Source organism: Primulina huaijiensis, chromosome 9, assembly GCF_012295235.1.
Source record: "Primulina huaijiensis isolate GDHJ02 chromosome 9, ASM1229523v2, whole genome shotgun sequence".
Taxonomy (NCBI): Eukaryota; Viridiplantae; Streptophyta; class Magnoliopsida; order Lamiales; family Gesneriaceae; genus Primulina; species Primulina huaijiensis.
In genome coordinates this window covers 21,377,028-21,400,495 of record NC_133314.1, presented here as the reverse complement: position 1 = coordinate 21,400,495, position 23,468 = coordinate 21,377,028, and the positions used below count along the sequence as shown (strand labels likewise).

The 23,468-nt window shown below is 32.0% G+C and overlaps 2 protein-coding genes and 1 pseudogene across 4 annotated transcripts; 1 reads left to right on the top strand and 2 right to left on the bottom strand.

Moving 5' to 3' along the window:
- Positions 1-1,248: 1,248 nt before the first annotated feature.
- LOC140984345 (transmembrane E3 ubiquitin-protein ligase FLY2-like) lies at positions 1,249-11,378 on the bottom strand. Of its 3 annotated transcripts, none has more exons than XM_073451690.1 (16): positions 11,223-11,378; positions 10,734-10,942; positions 9,769-9,841; positions 8,669-8,796; positions 7,698-7,813; positions 7,284-7,344; positions 6,128-6,194; positions 5,964-6,038; positions 4,766-4,923; positions 4,583-4,642; positions 4,374-4,467; positions 3,496-3,663; positions 2,546-2,874; positions 2,025-2,141; positions 1,792-1,941; positions 1,249-1,524 (listed from the first exon to the last, which is right to left on the bottom strand). In XM_073451690.1, exons 2-15 carry the CDS (start codon positions 10,869-10,871, stop codon positions 1,840-1,842), a joined length of 1,686 nt encoding a protein of 561 aa, XP_073307791.1. In that variant the 5' UTR covers positions 10,872-10,942; positions 11,223-11,378; the 3' UTR covers positions 1,249-1,524; positions 1,792-1,839. The 3 variants fall into 3 exon arrangements, with proteins under 3 accessions (XP_073307791.1, XP_073307790.1, XP_073307789.1); XM_073451688.1 differs by having other exon boundaries at positions 1,250-1,524; positions 11,056-11,378; XM_073451689.1 differs by having other exon boundaries at positions 10,734-11,378.
- A 2,673-nt stretch (positions 11,379-14,051) lies between these two features.
- Positions 14,052-15,817, bottom strand: LOC140985009 (trans-resveratrol di-O-methyltransferase-like). The gene is made up of 2 exons (XM_073452729.1): positions 14,990-15,817; positions 14,052-14,559 (listed from the first exon to the last, which is right to left on the bottom strand). Exons 1-2 carry the CDS (start codon positions 15,770-15,772, stop codon positions 14,257-14,259), a joined length of 1,086 nt encoding a protein of 361 aa, XP_073308830.1. The 5' UTR covers positions 15,773-15,817; the 3' UTR covers positions 14,052-14,256.
- A 3,537-nt stretch (positions 15,818-19,354) lies between these two features.
- Positions 19,355-22,969, top strand: LOC140983963 (trans-resveratrol di-O-methyltransferase-like; annotated as a pseudogene).
- The last annotated feature ends 499 nt before the right edge of the window (positions 22,970-23,468 follow it).

Sequence of the window (23,468 nt, the reverse complement as noted above, 5' to 3'; positions counted from 1 at the left end):
ATATAAAGTTTACACTTTTTTACAAGTGTCATTAAAAATATTTCAGTAAATGTCATTTTTCTTATGTTATTTTTCTAATGAAAATAAATATTGAGAGAATGTAGATTCTATATGTTTTTTTTTGGCAATGTTTTCTAATATTTTATTTGTAGTATGATTTGATTTATTTCAACTTTATTCATACAAAGAGAAATTAATGAGAAATTAAAAAGAAAGAAGTTTACTTTCTATTTTAAATTAAATTAATGAGATAGTTTTTTTAATCCAGACAATTTTTATAATAAATATAAATTATAATGATAATTTATTGTCATTTGTTAGAGATTACAATTTTTATATATGATATTTTTAAACTGAGTATTACGTATTATTTTATTTATATATGTGTTCTACTACACATATGTATTTGAATGATATTTTGTTAAAATTTTATTTCAGATGAAATTATTAATAATCAAAATTAATTTTCAAATGATTCATTCTGATATAAAATAAATATCTATGATATGTATTCTAAAAACAAAAAGAGAAAGTTAAACAAAATTCGTAAGGGTTAAAAGTTAGCAAAATCACAATTTATATTTAACTTAATAACAAGTTAATCGTTTTATTTTAACATTATTATGATAATTTAATTAATTAAAAAATTTTTATTTTAAATACATTATTGTTTTGATTTTTAATAAAATTTATTATTCTGTTAATTTTATTTTTATTGATTTCCATTGTAAATGATATTTAAATGAAAAATATCTTTACAAATTTGAGATAGCTATCATTATTTTATAATTACACGGATGGAAAAATATCATATAAATTAGTAAATATATATGATTTATTGTCATGATGCATTTTTATCTATTGTATTTTGATATATTTAAATGAATAAATACTCATAATCAAGATGTTATTCAAATGATTTTAAACATTATCTAAATCTCGTGATTATACGTGACATTCTTAGCATATCAAAGCATCTAGAATTTAAATTAATAAACCATTCAAATAATAATAATAATAATAATAATAATGAAACATCAAACATGTGCATGTGTAATCCGACAGGATAAAAAACTTATCTTGGTTTAGCTAAAGACCAGAAAAAGCTATTTTGCAAGTTCTACAAAGTTCATTTCTATGTTACATTAAAAAAAGAAATCGAAGTCTTTCTGTAAAATACTAATAATAGAGGTCTTTGACTCTGCCAGTCTGAACATTTTTTGTTCTTATTTTCTTAAACATCATTCTTTCTGTCGTAAAAGAATAGGACGGATCAAAACATGCTTCGTCGTGACAAAACCGTTATTTGAAGAAATATATGTTATGTACATGCAGTGTGAATTGGTTGTTCTCAAGCATGCAAGAAAAAAGACAAGGTCTATTTGTCAGTTATGCTTTTATCTTTCAAAGCCAGATAAATGGTGGTTAGAGAGTAAATATATGCATCATATTTCTAATTTCACACAAGGCTATACACGTCAGCTCGTCTCGATGACCGTCCTATTCGTCTTCTTGCCATGGTTCCTGAAAACAGAGATGCTCAAGTCATTCTTAATACAGAATCTCATAGAAAAGAATGAGGAAAAGGACCAAGAAAATTTATTTGAGACAGAAACAAAAATCATAACCTCTCACAAAAGATTACAAAACAAGAAGGCTTAGCAACGGTGAAACCCCAAGTATTGGAGTGACTGAATTTCCATCGAACATTCAAAGTATCTAAGCATAAGGGGACTTCATGAAAAATGATTTTCCATCAATCATGAAAATGCATCCAGAGGGAAATCTTACCGAATCAAGGGCTGTGTTGATTGATTTCTAAAGAAAGTATACAAGCTTCTAGGCAGGAGGAAGAGGACGGCGGCAAGTTGGGCACTCCATTTTTATGTCCATCCATCTTTGTAAACAAACCGAATGAAAGAAATGATCGCATGGTGTCGCCTTGGAACATTTTGGAGTCAAAATAACATGTTAATGAAGATGTCATATATAGAAAACAAAAGGAAGATTTATGCGATATCTACCATGCAATCATTTGTTCTTTGGCCGAGATCAATTGCAGTCATGCAAATTACACAATCAAGGGAAGGAATCGAACCCTGATCAAACCTCCTATAGTAGCAATATTTTTCGGGCAAAACCTGCAGTCATAATGTAAGAAGACAGTGGATCAACCCGTTACAAGGGGACAATTTGCATATTCTTGAATGGTGATTCAACTTGAACGGGGGAATTTTCGTACAGACCACAGATAGAGTAATATAACACAATTAGTTCACCAAGTAGAGAGCGAGAGAGCCAGATTAAACTAAAACTAGAAAGTCTGGGGGGGGGGGGGGGGCCTTTGAGCGCGTGTGTATAGTACTGAGAGAAACATATAATCGTACATGAAGAGGGATTTTTTGGGGGTGGGGTTGGTGGGCTATCATTGCCTTTGGCTCCACCAGTACTAGTGTTGGAAGTTATGCAAAAACGTAATCTACACTATCATCAGCAAACAGAAACTAAACAATGTACAGTTCAAAGGAGTGTAATTGCACCAAACCTGACGAGGGATAAAACATCGAGATCCGAAATAATGTTGCAGAAGAAGAATAAATGCTTGGAGTCCCATATAAATGGCCAAACAAATACACCACTCTCTGCTAGGCTCTATTCTCATGAAATTATGGGGACACCCAAATACATATAATGGAATAGTGATACGAGTTATCGTAATCCCTAAGATGTAATGAGGATGCAATGGTTTCCTTGAATCACGAGATACATTAGTGATTATTTGTGGTATCCAGAAAGAGTGGAGGAGGAGGAGAATAAACCGCAAAAATCTATGGAACTCATACATGACAAGAATGCCTCCTAAAAGGATTCCATCTGCAATATAATAAGAAATAATGCTAAAGTAAGCCGGACATTAAGAAAAATGGAGCAAACCAACAAAAGCAATGTCAATTAATGTAGTACAAGGTCTTCAAACAAAAAAACAAGAACATTTAGCATTCAATAAATTAATTAAATGACGGCCATAAACCTATACTGTACCATCAATCACTAACAAAGTGGACCTTGGAAGGTAATTCAACTGTGAAATTTCCTATGACTTTAATTTGTTTATGAAATGTTATAGTTGGCCATGTTATCGATAGAGATGTGAACTTGTCCCCACAAAAATGTTACAAGTTGTTAGTCGAAGTTATAAATTAAGATCAGATTTTCTCTGGCAGATCAAAACCATAAAACTACCACACTATCCATCTGTAGAGTGCTAAATAGCGAGTCTGAATAAATGGATCCATGTCATCAAAAGAGATTTTATTATCTTATTCTACGATCTGATAACAACAGTAATGATCACTTTTTTTTTAAGTTCAGTACGCTGTGTGTTTGATGCATCATCAATAGCAGAACCACCACATAACATGTTCAAGATTAGATAACCAATCAAATAATTTAACCAATGATACTAAGTTCTGCATAGTAGAAAAGTATACATACAAAAACGGCTGTACAGAACTGAAAGCTCACGCCTCATTGTTTCCCAATTCTCTCCATTATTCAGTGGTCTATTCGCCCTCCATATGGCAAGGAGGTATCGCATTTCAAATATTGAGAAGACGACAAACTTGAAAAATGCAGCCGTGGCAAAAGCATTAAAGAGAGATTCTGTTATCAAAGAAGAATCAGCTTTTACATCATGCATATAGAATATCATAATAAACAAAAGAATAACACGAAAGAGTAACAGATGAGGCAGAGAAAACGGTTCTTTATAAGTACAAAGCCAGTAGAAGCAAGAATGAACCATAACATACATTAATAAAAATCTTCATCTATTCATCAACTAACGAGAATAAGAACTAAAACTCATCTGCAACTAGACAAATCCAAAATTTACATTGCCAGTCCCACATGCAGTCAAATTACTTTCGATGTACAATAATAGAATAATATCAATCAAGGTTGACCCAAACAAAAGAAAGAACTCCAACTACCATCTAATGTTATCCAATTTTCTCTTTGTAAAATTATACAAGTCCGCTAACTATTGTTCCCAGCCACAGTTGAGATACATGAGGCTGAACCAGCTCCAGTAGGATCAGAATCAGGACCAGGAAGGTGACTTCTTATATCCAATTTACATTTACCTCAAGGAGGTGTTTCCAACCTTTTCAACTTCGACATCCATTCACATAGGTTTTCAGTGCCTTCAAAACAAAGTTGTCTCTGTTTGTACCGATCGAGTGAAATAAATATAACCTTGCGAATAATTTTTTTGAAACTATGTGTTCACGTTTATCTGGGAAAAAAGAAAATTACATTCACACATCAAATCAAACTTTCATGCATATAAAATGGCTCCTATGCCAACATACCTACTAATATGCCTGCTGTAAGATGCATAAGACAAAGATAAGCATCCATTATAGCCTGATGTGCAATCATCGGAAGTGAAACTTTTGCAGAACCCTGGGAAAAGATTGTGAGATAAGTGCTTGGAACCACTTCAAGAAACATTCATCAGAAAAGACATAATTCTGGATTGTAAGCAATCGGTTTCTCATATGTGGACAGGGAATCTCACAGATTGAGTGTTACTGTGTTCCATTTGCCGGATTAACAACAGAACTTCAAGGAAAGAGATCTAGTTCATCAGATGGTTAAAGAATAAATAAAACAAGGGAGAAAACATAATGACCATTTTACTTTCCAGAAGAGAACAGTAATTTGCTATTCAAGAAAAAATATGGTAACATCAGAAGGATACAAAGGTGACCATCAACGTATAATTAATTGCTTTATTGTAATAGATTTCAACGTTGACTGAAGTCGCATTTAAGAGCATGGGTGAGAAGCAATCGGCATCGTCATCCACTAAAGGGCTTTCCATTAATCCTCCAAGATGATATCTATGACGAACCCCATCTAAGAAAATAAAGTGGCACAAGTAAAAAGGAAATAAAGTTGCATTTTTACAGAAGACGCATAAAAATGTCAGTTTACAGAAATTGATGGAAGCAAGTACAGAGCACATCATAATACACAAAGTTTTGGAATGCCACATCACAATGCCTTGTAAGAGGATAAGTAGGCAGCATCAAATCTAATAATCACTCAACGTTTTAAAATACCAAAAAAATTCTAATATGCACAGAAATAATAAGGTAAGCATATAAGCCCTTGGTGTATAATACACAGTGACAAGAAACATATAACTAAAGAACTTAAGACGAATATATGACTCAATTACAGACAAAATTTTGGATCAAAATTTTAAATTTTAAAGATAAGATTCATAAAATTAGATAAAAGAAAAAAAGGATCAACAAAAAAAATTGGGAACTGCTTTACCAGAGATACAAGTTTCTTGGGCCCCAATATAGTACACTCCTTCTATTTTTCTTTTCAAAAAGCAGCTATTCATCATATGGTTAAACAGAGTGATCAAATGCTAGCGCAGATTGATGTTCCATATACATGAGAGTAACAAGTTAATATAATCCATTTCAGAAAATCAGATGTTTTAAATCGAAGAAAAATGTGAAGGCATTATCTTCCATGGGGTAAAACCAACTTCTGCATGTGGAGGTTTAGGAAAAACCAGACATGCAAAATAGCAAACAGTTTCAGGTTTGCAGGATTAATATGAAATTAATTCATTCTTGACTATCAACTAACATAATTTGGTGAATACAAAAAAGTACAGAAAATATGTTATAAGGCAAGAAGATGCTCAGTCTTCCGAAGGGTCTTCCCATTCATTGAGTAGATATTAAATATATGATACATAAGCAAATGAGTAACATCATGACCACAACTTTAAACATTAGCTTCTTTTTACAGAGAAACATCAATTATATTCATGAATGCATGAAGGAGGAAGAAAGGACAGAACATCATCATAAAGAAATTCTGACAAAGGGTAGAGAGAATCAATAATCCAAATGCTTTGAAAAGCTTAGTACCATGGCTGGAAGAGACACCAGAAACTTGGGCAGCAATTTCAATGTTACAATGTTTCTCCATTTTATAGATGGGAGCTGCAATTGGATAACAACCAGAAATATTTTAAAAGGAGATAATGAACTTTAACTTATGGTTTAGAAACTAAATAAGTTGAAAATTTTACAGTGCTTTCTCTTCCAAATTTTTTCTCGGGGAGACTCCTGAAACACCTGGGAGGAGAAGACTCCAAGCTGTACAGGTAAAATAATGTTGAATAAGTTGAAGGAGACATAAAAGAATCTCCAGATAAACTCATTGTGTAACAGTGTCCTTTCACAGAACAAAAACATTTTCAATGGTAAAATTTAGTACCAAGCAAACTTGTTTCAAGAAAAACAGGGTTCAAGCAAACTCATACATGAGAACATTTAGATACACAGAGCATAAGACCAAGAAATGTTTCTTCTGTGAAACTAACAGCAACAGGAAATATTATGCCTGCCTCTTCAGTGTCACTGTTGCATATGTTCAGTTGGGCTTCATTCCTGTTCTTAACCCCACATATCAAGACATCAATTTTCTACTACAAATCCCAGCTTAACCTATTTCAGAGTTTGGATGGATAGCAAACATCAAATTAAGAGATTGATGGTAACATGTACATTTCAAAGAATGGCCCTGAAAACCATGGAGTAACCTGGTATTGTTGGATTAAATGAACTCTTAAAGCATCTCGAGGAAGAGAGCTTGAAGATCAAAAGGAAGGAAATCATACTGCAGTATGGTTCTTTATTGTTAAATTAAAAGAAAAAATATCTCAAAAGATGCATCGCCTAATTTATCCAATATTTACTAACTCGGGCAGTCTGGAATGAAAATTGAAAAGCACGGACCTACTGTGACGATAGATTTCTATGGAGATATCAAAGATAACTTAGAAGATAACTTAGTAGCATTTGCCAAAGAAAAAAGGAAGGAAAAAATAGTGTCATAATAATACATAATTTCGATGGGCATCCTGTGGAACCTATATCAAGGATGTAACCGAAAACATATCAAGCAATCAACTGGTAATTTCAGAAAATATTCTATAAGCAATCACTTACAAAAAATTGTACCATATTAAAAACTGCTAAATTATCCATAACCCCGAAGGGACTAAATAAAGAAAGATTTACAAAATGGAAAAGGATCTTTGCCCTTGGCGGAAGAAGTTATGGCAAAGCTTATGCACAAAAAGAAATTTTTATGCATAAGAAGTTGTCGCTAAGTTGATTTATAAAACAGATCACTACGTAATAAAAAGAAGGGATAAAATCGATAGAGAAAGTTGTGATCACCAAGTGATAAGGATTCGATAGTATGTAATCATCTTCTCGCCCAAACTCACCCTGTTTTCCACTGCAAAGTACCGAAAAATAACAATAGTACGGGCACAAAATCGTATAAAATAAGCAAAAGAGGGACAATTAATACAACAGAAAGGACATACTATTTGCAATTACTTTTCATGAATGATTTTTTGGTTGTGTCTTCAAATTATGGTGGTAAATTAAGAGGTAGACGGAAAAAAAACTACCAGCACCTACGGACATAGCACTCCATATCTTGTATAAAAAAATTACATATTACTTTAATCACTTTTAAATCATATCATGCGTTTGACAAGTTATAAGACAAGACCAAAAGACTATAAAACTAATAATTAAATAACAGGATCTTAATTTATTAGAATGAAGCAATATAGAAACTACCTGCTAGCTACCATTCGTAGTTGTCTGAAAGGCCATATATATACACCCTCTACCCTAAGTTGAGCACCTCCAGCATCATGTTCATTGTCAAACACGTCATGGAAAATTATAACCCCCTGGTCCATTCCACCATGACAAGTACAATTACAATTAAAAAACATAATGAGAAAATAGTTCTCTAGAAATTAGAAACTTGAGAATCTAAATTATTTTTTTAAGTTAAAACCCCCCTATTAGGTTTTATCCAACTCGATCACATAACAAAAATTTACTGTTTCAAACTGTTAGTGACAACAGAAAGAATTGAATGACGAAATAACTTCATCAGGATCACCAGCTGCACAATGCATACATGGCAGACTTATTGATGTCAATAGTTTTTTTTTACATAGTTATGACAATCTGCTTCTCTGGGGAAGCAGGCTGTAGACACAACACCACAAGTGACACAGCAGAAGCAGCAACTTTATCCAATTATCACCAGGCAACTTTCAACAAAGCGCCGTAGCATTTTATGCTCTCGCGTGTATCTCAGTTAGCATTTTGTTGAGAAACTAAAGAGCAGCACCCTGTATCCACATGGACATTTCAAATTCGCGTGAGAGTGATTTGAGTTTTCGGGTGCAATAAGTTCGTCATGGTTTATCATAGTTCGGGTGCAATAAGTTAGTCATGTTTATCATAGGCTTCAGAAAATTTAATGTCTAGCATGCTGTGTGTGTGTGTGTTTATCCACTTCATACGAGAGAGAGGATCCCATAGCGATTAAATAATTAATGCAAATCTTCTTTTCCATGGTTGTTATAAGAATCCAGTTACTAGAAGTTTTCCCCATTGAATGAGCCAGTCACTCAGTCAGAAATGAGTACTTATGCAATTAGCATAATTAATCAACAGAAAAGTAACAAGGGAGCATATGACTGATCACGTTCTTGTTATATCACCATTAAGTTGAAGAACAACCACCTTACCTGAACATAGTGTACACCATTTAGTTTTGTCGGAGTACTACTCAACTCTAATACTACAGTGCCATTCGCCTTCCCAAAATCAGGAAACTTCGAAGAATTATTTGTGGAATCTTGAAACTTCCAATTCCCTACGTATCATAAGTATCAGAAAAACTTACAGTAAGCATATCAAAACGAAAGTAAATCCGTAAAAATTTCAAGGAGATAACAGAGTATTTGCTTGAACGTTCCGATTAACAATCTTCTGCATGTCCATTAACACAAACCAGACCAAAGAACTGTACCAGAAAGAACTCCCGCCAAATTATCATAAACTAGCACTTTCGAATGCTAATTAGCAAGCCTGATGTTGTTGTGATGCCAGGTAAAATATTGCTTAGCCTAAAAATACAATTCACACACTAGCATATGAAATTCGTGACTAGAAATACTTTTACACAAAGTACATCTCTTTTTACTGTCATCAGCAATGAAAAAAATTATTTTCTCTCTGAGTGCACGTTCCAGCTGAGGTAGCTGAGCAGAAAATAGAAGAGCAGTACTGCAAATATGATTGAATGCTTTTATGTTGAGATTGGAACCTGATCTTGAGCATTAATAATGCAAGAAGTTTAGAAAATTCAACTGAACAGAGAACTTCATTACTTATAAGGATTGAAATAATACATATGACTGCAACCTACAAACAAAAACACCACATTCAAGAGAGTTTTTTCTTAAGGTAACTGTTCTACTCAAACTTTTTCTAAGTGAAGATCGAGTAAATTATTTGTACAGTAAGATTCCATGATTCAAAATTCACACAAGTGTTTCAAACATGTTAATCTTTGATTGTAATAACTATCTGGGAAGGCAGTTGATTATAACGTGCATCAAGAGAAGAAAGAAGTGATTTCTCATCATGACGGACTGAGAAGAATTTACATAGTAGTGGCACAATCTATCAGGGACGATAAAATATTATAATTTAACTAGAGTATCACCAAACATAATCGAATTGAGCACTCATGGGCATAAAAAAACACCACAAGAAAAACTAAGTGCGAATTGTTCAACATGAAATACCACTGAATAATTTCATAGGTAGGCAACTAACAAACCTCGATAAGTTCCTGTTATGTTCCAAGAAGTGAATGGACCCAATTCATGCTCTTCCTTCCCTACATGAAGCCACTGATGGAAGCAAAAGACCATAAACATTAGAACACTTTTTTCTTGGTTGTGTGTGTGTGTGGAAGGATAGGGGAGGGGGTGGGATAAAAGTCCTCTACTAATTGACTAAATGAAATGAACCATTCTTCTTCTACCTGAAACACGCATCTAAAAAACTCGGGGAAGAGTGAAAGAAGACAACGACATACACAGAAAAAGCCATGTGTAATAGTTTGAGTTCTGAAATAAGACTTGGAACGGGGTCAGAGGACATAGCAACTAAGAATACAATCCAGTGTCCACAACTAAGCTGGTTCAAAAAATCCAATTCTTTTACATATTCTGGAATTCTTACAACCTGAGTGGTGTAAACCCCGAAGTGATGCCTATTGCACTTTATACCAAGGACAACAAACATAGCGAAGAACTATCTCTCATCCCACATTATATGATCAGATTAAATGTCCTTTCCAACAAATTACAAACATGCTTATTTGATAAAGTAATAGCCCCAAACAAGGATGACATTCTGCTTATGCACACCGTTCATTTTTCGATCCATCAAACTAGTACCTAAAACCCAAAATTGTTTAATGAACCAGCATTCAAGCAGTTCAACTACAATATGAATATAAATTTACTGGAATTCATCTCATAACCACAATAGATAAAATCAAATTTCAATAATGCAAAACATATTGGCAGATAAATATCTGATATTACCAAAGAACCACACTTTATAAAATCAAATTTCAAAACTGTTGCAAAACATATGAGCAATTAATATCTGAAATTACAGTAAGATACTACAATTCTAATTTACTCTAAAAATAACTAGCAGAGTCGTGACTAAAAGTCTAAAACAGCCAGATTTACATAATTAACCAGACACAATCACCAATTAAAAACTAACCTCTTCTCCCCAGGATCTAGGTCTCTGCCTCAAAGGCCTCAAAGTATATACAGGACGTATCACCATCAAAGCAAACCAGCACCCAAAAAGACTTAGAAACAAAGTTCTTGAAAATTTCCAACATATCATCGGACCCATCACAAAGACCAGCTCAACTTCTTCCCCTCAGCGGATTCCGTTGATACCCAGATAAAGAAATGAAGCTCATTCTACCATGAAATTAAAAATATTTTCTTGAGACAAATGACAGGTAGGTTTTTGCTTAAAGTTGAGTCAAACAATGTTTAACAGACAAACTCCAACAATAAAAGAAGTAACACACCGATAAAATTTCCTTGAAAAAGAAAGCTTAACCACCCAAAAAAATTATGATATCGAAGACCAACGTCTCGTTTCGGCTTCAACAACTGAGCCTTTCACTGGTCAATTCTTGAACCAAGAAACAATCATTCCATAACTGTTATCATACAGACGGTTACAAAAGATTACTTCTTTTCATCTGAAATTAATGATCCATGCACTTCCACATGTGTAAATTTCATCAAGAAATGTGCGAAGTTCTGAGCTTAGAAACGGTGGGAGGAGTTGGTGGCAGGAGTTCGTGCGTCTTTGTTGGGTAAAACGGAAGTCAGGGGGTGAAGTCGATTGTTACACTACACCCTGAGCAGTAAAAGATGAAATCCAACGGACGGTGTGAGTCGTCTATTTTAGTCAATTAATGTGATCAACGGTATACATAGAGCTGTGATTGATGGAGTATCCTACCACATGTGAGGGCACATAATCTGGCCTGGGAACAGAATAAATGGTAATATTTGTTTGTCATGGGTACACTTGTCAAATGGTCAGGTTCGTCGGGTTGACCCGTCTCGTTATAAAAATTAAGTGGATTAGATTGATAAAATAACAGATAGTTCGGAGACGGACCAAATGGGTTGAGCCCGTTTGGATTGCGGGTCAAGACGGGACAGACCTAAACGGGGCAGGCTGGCCCGCCAAATGATGGTATAATTTTATATTTTTAAGTTTTATATAAAAATTGGAATAAGTCTTTTGCATCTCCATCACTCTCTTATCTTATTTCTTCTTTATTTTTCTCATGCGTCTCGCCTCAATCACTCACTCTGGGACTTGGGGTTGTCAAGATCGGCCCATCGAATAGTAAGTACACTGCGGGACTATATTTTTAGGAACCAGGCTTGATAACCCCGGCCCATACATGGTGTTCTTGTTTATTTTTGAGGATCCGAGTTGACAACTCGGCCCATCACGTTTTCTTTATATAATTTTCAGGGACCGGGGCCGACCATCAAATAGTACGTTCAAGGCCTTCTTTATTTATTTTTGAGGAACTGGTGTTGGTGAACCCGGCCCATACCGTTTACATTTTTTGAATAAATATTTATTTTGATTTTCAGGAACCTAAAAGTATGTTTGGACAAGTAAAAAATTAGATTTGGATTTGGATTTAAATTCCATGGATTTAGAATTTTATTTGATTGTTTGGTAAAATTTTTAAATGTGATTTGGAATTTTTTTAACCATTAAAAATAATTTATTTTATATTAAAAAAATATTGTATTGCTATTTTTTAAAATGATTTGTTTATTAACAACATTTATATAAATATTCCTATTTTTATCCCCAAAAAAATTATTTTCGAGCATATAAAATTTTTTAAAGTTGAAAAATTTTTAATAAATGCAAAAATTATAAAATTTATCATTAAAAATAAATTTATCACAATTTAATAAATTAAGTGTTTACTATTAAAACAACAAATTTTTAATAGAAATGTCTTATTTATAGAATTTTTAATATAAAATATTGAAAATTGATTTTGAAATAATTTTTAAAAATATATATATGATATAAATGTTTGTGACTTGATAATATGTATTTTTGGATAAATGATACTTTATAAAATTTGAGAAAAACATTTAAAATTTATTAGCAAGTTATAAAAATTTATTAGTAAATTTTTTTTATTTCTTTTTAAACATTTAAAATTTATTAGCAAGTTATAAAAATTTATTAGTAAATTTTTTTTTATTTTTTTTATGACTCAAATCCCATGAAATCCCATGAAATCTTACCTATCTTGCAAAGATTTCACCAAGTTAAATCAAATCCCATCAAATTCCACCAATATCAATCCCATTTGAAATTTCATCTTTCCAAACATTAAAATGATATTTTCAATTCTGAATCCCACCGGATCTAATTTTTTTTGTATTTCCATGAATTAATCTTATAAAAATTATTAACAACTTACAAGAAAAAAGGTTGGTGTTCATGGTAAACTTAGAATGGGGGCAAGTTGGTGAGCTTACTTGGTGAAATAGATTGATTGCTTGGAATGGTTGGAGATGTGATTTAATTAGAAGGGTTTTAGGATTGATGCGAAAACGGTGGGAGAAAATTATGAAGAATACCGGTTCTTGCTCACTGGATTTGTCTGAGGAAACTTTTTTCTTTTTCTTTTTTCAAAAAAAAAAAAAAAAGAAACAAACTAGCTATGTATTCTTTTATTATTATAATATTAGTAAATCTTTCCTATAGTTAGTTATTGTTTGAAATATATATTTAGAGTTGCAAAGTATATATAAAGTGATAAAAGTGCTAGATTTATCCTGATCACAAACAAAATATACTAACAGTTAAAAGTGAATATTACGAGAACATCAATTACAATTCCACAACATAATATCTTTTTTGTTATAAACTCGAGAATGTGTTTGTAGGAGGAATCAAACTCCTGATAATTAGTCAAAAGTTCATCTACTCCACCAATTCAAATACTCTCTTTATGTTTTATATTGATGTTTTTTATGTTTTATATGGTTGTTCATGATCTCTATCTCAATATATTCCTCAACACAATAACCCTTTTGTTATAAATATGAGAGATGGAAAGTGGAAAATTTTAGATTGATGTTTTTGATGTGTCATATTATAACTTTTTTACAAACAATAGCAATATAAAGAGACCAAACCATATCAAATAAGATATCTTATAGATATCAAACTCTAGCATTATTAACATCAATGGATATTTGATCTTATCTTAGGCAAAAACTTGTGTGAGACGGTCTCACGGGTCATATTTTGTAAGACAGATATCTTATTTGGGTCATCCATTAAAAAGTATTACTTTTTATGCTAAAAATATTACTTTTTATTGTGAATATCGATATGGTTGACCTCTTACAAGAGACCTACTCTTTATCTTATGATAGGATCAAAACGTACACGGATGACTAAATCCAACATTAAGTGATGAAATATGGATGAAAATATTAATATAAGAGTTGTGGAGAAGGATAATAAAATGTAGACTTAATTAACTTTTAATGATCAAAAGACCACGTCATACATCATTAATCAAAGCTCGTCTGAATCGTGCAAATCAAACCATCAAACGAATTACAACATGCTGCTCCATATTAAATGGAAACAATGGGACGAGAAATATTAAATATTTATGTCTTATTTGGAACCAAATATAACATTAGTATTAGATTCAAGGATAAACTTCAATAATAGATCTCACCCCTAATGCAGGAGTAATCTTGTAGCTACTGAATCCAGCATCAAGAAACACTTTCTCCCATTCTTTCTCACTTCTTTCTTTTCCATTCAAGTAAAGCATCATCGTCATGTCCTGGAAGAGTTGATCTTCTTTCATTGTATCATCTTCTTCGTTATACCCCAAAACTATGTCGATTACTATTACTTTACCTCCATTTTCCTTTCTGGGGATTGCTTCTCTGCATTTCCTTAATATTTTTATGCAAGCTTCATCGTCCCAATTGTGTAATATCCACTGCTTGTACAACTTGATATTGTCAGAATATTTAAAGTCTCAGATTCGATGATTATCCTCACTGTACCAAGACTAGTATTTTCAGCGTGCTTATGTCCTCATTCATACGTACCTTAGGAAACTTCTCAAAAATCACTCATCTCAGAATATATATGATGTTTTTATTTGGTCATGTTGTGCTCATGTCACTAAGATAGGTCTCCAAATGATCAGTTAAAAAATTCAAAAAAAATATATAATATTTTTACAATTTACAAAACACAAAATTCATTAGGGTTGTAATTTTAGACTTTTAATTAAGTAAATCATCTGTCACTTATCACTTTCATATTTAGCCATATTTATTGATTGAGATCTCATCAGATAATTTGATTGGTTTGACAAAAAAAATCATATTTATATATCTAATATAACACAGTATTGCACATACCTTCAGTAAAACAACATCAGCAGCAGGAATCGCCTCGAATATGTCTCCCCCAACATAGATCAAGTTACTGACCCCCTCCAAGCCAGAAACAACATGTGGAAGATCGAGAACTGTGCACTTCATCTCGGGGAATGAATCGGCAATAGCTTTAGCCATAGTCCCCGTTCCACCTCCAACATCGACCAAAGACTCGACTCCCTCGAACAACTTCTCACAATCTTTAAGCATCACATGGCTCAAGAACCGTGTATCAGCCTCCATGGCTTCATTGAACAGCTCATGCACGCTGGTAACACTCTTTGCTTGCTCCCAGAACGTCAAACCATGTGTCGTTTCAAATGCTGTTACACGATCATCTGCCAACCATTCACTCATACTATTCCATGGCTTCATCAGATCTGGCTCAAGAACAAGTTGCAAAAAGGGGGTAACACATAAGGGTGAGTCTTTAAGAAGGAGATTAGAGGATGGTGTTAGCCAATAACCCTCGTTTTGTTCGTTTTCGTCCTTGATATCAACTTCGATGAAGAATTTAGAATGGACCAAAACACGCATTAAACGACGAATGCCATGGGATTTGCCCTTGTTGATGGGGAGAGCTCCTGTTAATTCAGAAAGGGTCATCGGCTTGCCATGATTCTTGATGATATATGGTATATTCAATTCAATCGCACATTTGAGTGACATGGGCAATATGAATTTGAAGATGTGATTCCAAACTTGAGCATGAGCATTAAGAAGCTCATGAGTTGACTCTTTTTTATCAGTACCGGACAATGCCATTGAATCATTCACTAGTAATTGGTAAGGTGTGCATTAGCTAGCTAGCTAGCATACATATATAATGTCATAGAATATGCTAGTCAACATTTTTTTACAATTCATATATTTAATTCTAAAATTTTGTATGTTTATTACTATAAGTGGTTGTAATGTCACATATCGCATTAGATTAATATTGTGGCAATTTAATTAAATCTATAGTGTTGTAGTATATTATTCCACCAATTTAGATTAATTATTTTCGTAAATGGAGAGTCGATAGCACTTAGTTGGTTAATAGCATTGAAAAATGATCCAAATCATGAATACGTGTGAGTGGGGTCTCTCTCAAAATGAGAGCATTGATTAATAATTACATTATGTTTTGCTGCGTTGAATGGAATCGAAATGTGTAAAGTCAATTAAGGGAGTTGTAAAAATAATTTCCAAAAGGCGCACAGTCTGATTTGATGGCGATTTATAGAAATATGAAAATACCACCATAAATAGATTGACCTCCGTTGTGATCCATAATATATTGTTTCTTTGTTCATTCAAATAAATAAAATAAAACAAGGAGGCTGCGTAGCTATCATGCTCCAAGTCAAATTTCTAGATTTCCCATCACCAATTAAAATTAATGATGATATATAATTTTGAAACAGAATATTCATGGAACATGCATGTTAATCTCTCTATATTATATTTCAATCTGACTGGAATGTTATCATTTGGATGTATTTGTAAGATATGATCCGCGGCCTACATAAAATATCTCTTGATTTATACATTTATACATATATATAGTAATGATAATATAATGTTATGTGAATGAGTGCCGGCATTGTTTGAGTCAACTTCGAAAATAATAATAATAATAATAATAATAATAATAATATATGAATTAGTACGGGCATTGTTCGATTCAACTTGAATTTATTAGTTGACATATACATATAGCTATAGCTAAATTATCAGTGCCTGCTGATAGCTGACAAGCTTCTGTTGAACTCTTTTTCTTATGTTAAGCGAGTGAAATGAAACCTTGTTTTTCTTAGGAATTTGTGGTTGATTTAGTGTTGAATTTGAAAGTTAATTTAAGAACCTGGGGTTAACTACTCGTCACTTGCAATTAAATAATTCTTGATGATCAGTTACCTGATCTTGTTAGTGGCACTCGCGTTTTGTTTTAAACAAGATAGGACAGTGAGTATCTATTTCATAATACTTCTTTCTATCCTGCGATCCCATTGTTTCTTTATTCTAGAATAGGCCTTCACTGGTTCAATCGTAGAGCATATATACTCATAATATCAGAACGAATTCAACTGCAGAATTGGCTGGTGCACTGAGCTCTTAACCCAACTTGCATGGTAAAGTTATTGTGTATTTTGTAAACCACTTCAAATTATTCTTTAATGATAGGTGTAATAGGGTATTCAAATACAAATGTGGTGATCAAAGAAAAATGCTATATATGGAAGCTTTGTTGAAAATTTGACAGTGTATTCCTCATGTTCTGATACGAACTGTGAAAAAGGTTAAGTTGTGGCTTGAAACAAATTTTTGTTCCAGGAGGTTGCTAATTTCTCCATTTAATTTAACTTGTAGAAAACATGTCCATTGCCTGTAGATAACGAAAGACGTAAATTTTGCAAATAAATATAAGCATATAATTTATTGCACTTCTTATTTAATTAATAGTCCGTACGTGCTATTAAGCATTAATGTTTTTCAAACAAAATATTCTTTAAAATGTTTAGATATAAAAATCAATAAAATATCTATAGAATTATTTTATGTAGACTATCGATCTCTTTATATCAAAGTTAAAATTAGAGAATTTTAAAATAAAAAAGAATTTATATATAGATAAGTGTGAAAAATAAAATAATTAATCATTTATTTAACATGTAAGTTAGGAATAAAATAATGCATCTATCTGAACATTTTTGTTTTTTCGTATTATAAGTAACAAAATGAGTTTAAGGTAAATTATATATAATTATGGGGTTTTCTGAGTATAAATATGATATATTTATGACATATAAATTTAATTAAATAAATTGAAAAATAATAATTATAAATATTTTCTTGTTTTAATTTATTAAGGATTTACATGCCTAAATATTATTTTTCCTCTCTCTAAGTCACATAATATAATAATTCACAAACGTTCGAGAAAATAAATAAAATTTAAGAGTAATAATTATTATAAATATAATAATTAGGGAGAAAAAACTTTCCAATCGTTTGATCACGTTCAGTCACACGTACATTTGTGATTATTTAAGGAGCAATGTATTAAGTATTATTAATTAGTAGTAAAAAGAAGTAGGACAAAAACTTGTGTGAGACAGTCTCACGGGTCGTATTTTGTGAGACATATATCTTATTTGGGTCATCCATGAAAAAGTATTACTTTTTATTATGAATATCGGTAGGATTGATCCGTCTCACAGATAAAGATTCGTGAGATTGTCTCACAAGAAACCTACTCAAAGAATAGACCATCGGTGAAGAGAAAATCACAAACTGAGAACAATAAATCCTAACGCCTATTTAATATTTATAATATAATATAAAAATAAAATAATTTAAATGTTTTTCTTCCAAAAACAAATTAAAGAAAAAACATAAACTTTAGTATGTAACGCCAGTTTTATAACTGGTTTAAGCATAATAAATAATAAAGTGTTGAAAATAGAAGGCCAAAAGTCTTGCAATAAATACCCTCTTGTGTGATTCGTACCATATAAATAGGCCACACTGCTCCACCGCTTCCTCCTCCCCCTCCTCCTTCACCTGCGGCTAAGCCTCCCGCTCACATGCCACCCGTGAAACCGTCTTCCCGCTCCCCACCCCAGCCCAGAATGCTCCTGCACCCAGATTCCAGTGCTTAATTTTCTGTGCTCCAGGGGTATTTGGTTCTTACAATTATTAATTTCCATGTTTTTTGTTCGATGAATTTGTTTAGTTCGTGATTTGCGGTTTTATATCCGTTTTCGGTTAATTTTTTTTTTTTCGATTCATCTTCTTACTGTTGGTTCATTCAGTCACGATAATCAGATTATAAAAACCGAAGAAATCAGGCAGAGTCTATCTACCACACTACAAGAATAATGGTCTTTAATGACATACATAAATACCTTTATAGAACATTTGTGGCATTAAAATTTTGGTGACATCTCCAATAATTATCATTTATTACATGTCGTCTTAGTCTCTTTGACATTTTGTAATATCATTATAAGATGTTAATGTCGACTTAAGAATTAGATATTTAAAGACAACCTCAAATGTCAGTAATGTTTTAATGACACTTGTATATGTCTTATTATTATCAAATTAAGGATAAATTTAAATGCTTTTAAAATCATTTATATTGACAACTATAAATGTCTTCTATACTTATTTATAGTGACATAAAAAAATTGCCATTAAAAGTAATTTAATGATGTTTCATTAAAAATTGAGAAAATAATTGATATTTCATTAAATTGTTTTATTTTAGGTTTTTATCAACTAAATATTCAAATTTTCGTTTTAATGCAAGTTATTGATTGTTTTTTGTTTTCCGTCATATTTCTATGGAGTGCTGACATGGTTGCACCAGAAATTTCTGATTTGACATTGGAAAATTCTAACGTATTTGACACCATATCAGCGATTAGATCAAAATGTGTGTGTTAAATGCTAGTATAAAAAATAAAAAAGTCTTAATTTTAAAAGAAATCTTGAAAAGCTAATTTTTTTTTAAATTTTTTAAAAAATATTCAGTTATTTATGTTTGTAACCAAAATAACGGCTTTTTATGGCTTCATTTTGTCTTATTTTAATCATGAAAATCGATCGCTTCGATGATTGCTCATTTCTAGATATGTCTTACTCAATAAAATCTGAAGTCCTTATTTTACTGCTTAGTCATCCGACTAAATCATGCATACTATACGTATAATAACGTCATCAACTTTACTCGCAATCAAACATGTTTAACCCAACAAATATCTTGCAAAATTACTACATTCGTAATGCTTGTTCAACATGGCAACCGTGTTCATTACGCATTTGTTACCAAACCCTTGAAATAAACACGTGTTTAAATCTTTTCTTGCATAATTATGTTTTTTTTTTCCTTTTTAAGTGATATATGTGACATTGTGACTCATTCTCTGTTCTAATTATTTTATTTTCTCTACCATCTTCAAACTCAATGTTCACACACATTTCTTAATTTTGCTATTAGTGACAAAAATAGGTTTATTGTGAGACGATATAATATATTTCTCTATATAGATCAATTCGATCTATATTTATAATGAAAAATAATAATTGACTCGTGAAACATGAGTTTTATGATATAATATAGGCAAACAAGATTTTTGGCATACAAAATTATTTTGGTATTAAAAAAAGTGAAATGTTTTTCTTCTTATATCGATATATATGGTTTATAGATTTTTTCTAAGTACTTCAAGATTGGACAAAAGATAAAATAATTAAGAAACATGCATCTGGGGATACGTCGTACCATTAACATTATTAATTTTTTTTAGTAAACCATTAACATTAATTGAATGCCCATTAATTCGATGTCTCCCATAACTCACATCGTATTCTTGACTGCAAGTTGAATTTTATCTTCATGAAACTCAAATAAAATTGATTTTTAATTTTGATGATAAACAAAGTTGCCTCTTAACTTTACATTTATATGTGATATTTGTTAGCAAATCTAGGAATACAAATAATTGATTCTCGATTATTTGTTTACCTTGTATGTTCTTGTATCTATTAGGCCATTATTTGTATGTATCTTTAGATTATTTAGGAGCTTACACTTATATATATTGGTGCATAAGTTGATTAATAAAATCATCCTTTTATTCTTAATCTTATAGTATTATAAAAAAATTAATGTCATGTCCCATCTAAATAACTAAATAAGAAAATAGATTTTTTTTATCTTGTATATTTGTCTCATTGTGATGTTGTTCGTATATGCTATCGAATTGAATATTCATACATGTTTTCTTCATATATTTTTTTGTTTATAAGTCATTTTGTTGCACTTATGTTACTTACGCACATCACCATTGTTATGATCAGAAAAGTGTTTAGAGTAGATGAATAAATACTTTAAAAACTATAATTGTAGTACATTTTTTAAAAATATTTTTCAAAAACGTTTTACAAAATCTTATCTAAACACATAATTTAGGTTTTTTTCAATTTTAAAATACTAAAAACATTTTTAAAATACTTATCCAAAAAAATCTTAGTTACTTAAACTGGAAAACGGGCTAAATTTGCTTAATTTCTAATACTAAAAGAAGGTTGTGACAAGTACTTAAAAAAATGATGTTTTGATATATTAATTATATTTTGAAGTACCTCAAATGACGTTAAAATAATTAAATATTTATAGCGTAAAACAGTAAACCGATACCTATAAATATTTTTAGGTATTAAATATATAATATCTCTGTGTTTGATTAAAAAATATAAAAAAAAAATTAAGAACATAAAGATGCACTGATTTACTAGAATTACCACAAAAAAAAAGTAAGAAAGAGGTAATAATTATGTGGCTAGCAAATTATAGCAACTAAATTCAAGTTGATGAGAACTAAAGATCGACTTCAATATAATTTCCATTTTCTGATTTTTCAAATGTAGTTTACTTGACTAACGTGATTTACAGACTGCTGTACTAGCACTAGAATTTACCTATTACACATAAAGTTCACTCATGAGCTTTTCGATGCGCATGCTCAAGCTTGGAATCACATCTTCAAATTCGTGATCCCCATGTCCCTAAAATGTGCGGTTGAATTGAGCATACCAGATATCATAAAAAATCATGGCAAACCAATGACCCTTTCTGAATTAATCAATGCTCTCCAAATCAACAAAGACAAATCCCATTGCATCCATCGTCTTATGCGTTTTTTGGTCGATTCTGATTTCTTTATCAAACTCGATATCAAGGACGAAAACAAACAAGAGGAGGGTTATTGGCTAACACCATCCTCTAATCTCCTTTTGAAAGACTCACCCTTAGCATGTGTTACACCTTATCTGTTGTTCGTACTCGACCCGATCCTGATGAAGGCATTCAGTTGTATGAGTGAATGGCTCGCAGGGGTCAGGGGATCATCGTCCAACAGCATTTGAAACGGCACATGGGTCGACGTTGTGGGAGAAATCGAAGACAGACACCAGGCTGAATAAGCTCATGTTTAATGAAGGCATGGAACGTCATGCGCGGTTCGAGAGCTATATCATACTTAAAGCTTGCGAGAAGTTGTTTGAGGGAGTCGAGTCTATGGTCGATGTAGGAGGTGGAACGGGGACGCTAGCTAAAGCTGTTGCCAATTCATTCCCGGAGATAAAGTGCACAGTGCTTGATCTTCCGCATGCATGTAGTTGCTGGCTTAGAGGGGGCTGGTAACTTGAACTATGTTGGGGGAAGCATGTTTGAGGCTATTCCTACTGTTGATGTTGTTTTAATAAAGGTATGATGTCCTTATATTATACAAATAATTACTTTATCAAAATCAGTCAAATCTAAATGCAACGGGGAATTTTGCTTTTGAATTATTAACTGATCATCATCGAATTTGAATGCCATTTTATAGTCAATAGCAAGATTTAAAAAAAAAACAAAATTCCAACATTTACAAGAGGAAACTAAATATCATTTTCCTCTTGTAAATCTATATTTTGACTCCAAACTGGCATCTATATTTTGACTATATATATTCATGTTGCAAACGTACAGGGCGTGCTTCACAATTGGAAGGATGAAGATTGCATCAAAATACTAAAGAAATGCAAAGATGCAATATCAATCCCCAGTAAGGAAAAGGGAGGAAAGTTGATAGTAATCGACATGGTTTTGGGGTACAACGAAAAAAACAACACATTAAAAGAACATAATAAACTCTTCCAGGACATTCTGATGATGATTTATTTAAATGGGAAAGAAAGAACTGAGAAAGAATGGTAGAAGTTGTTTCTTGATGCTGGCTTCAGCAACTACAAGATTACCCCTACATTGGGATTGATATCCATTATTGAAGTTTATCCATGAATATTTTGTTCCAACTAATAATACTTAAATAAGTGAGAAAGAATGTTGTATCTGCTGCATTAATCGGATGGTTTGATTTTAATTAATGGTCCAAATGATCTTTATTGTCCTTCTACACTCAACTCTACCTGGTTTTCAGTAGTTAAACCATTGAGCAAGAACCAGTCTTCATCAAAATTTTCTCCGACCAACCCTCAAACCCTTCTAAATCACATCCAACTCTTCCAATATTCAATCAAAATCTCATCACTAACAACTATATATAGCAACAAGAAGAAGAACGGGTCAATACGTGGTACTTGAGTTGTTATAAAATTTACAATATTTGAGTTATAACGTTGTTACTGGCTATAATATTTGTTAAACCAGCAACGTTCGGTTATATAATTGATACCAGAGTCAAAGTCATGTTTTTAATTATTATGGATTGCAAGATATATAATCATTGAAGGAATAATTGTTGAGGTGAAATGATTGTCTCACAGTTTCACTGCTTGCTTGGAGAGCTGTCGATACATGATACTTGAGTTATATGTTTTAAAATATTTGAGTTGTACTGTCACTATTAACTATAATTTTTGATAAAACTACACACATTCAATCTTATAAATTCATTGTATA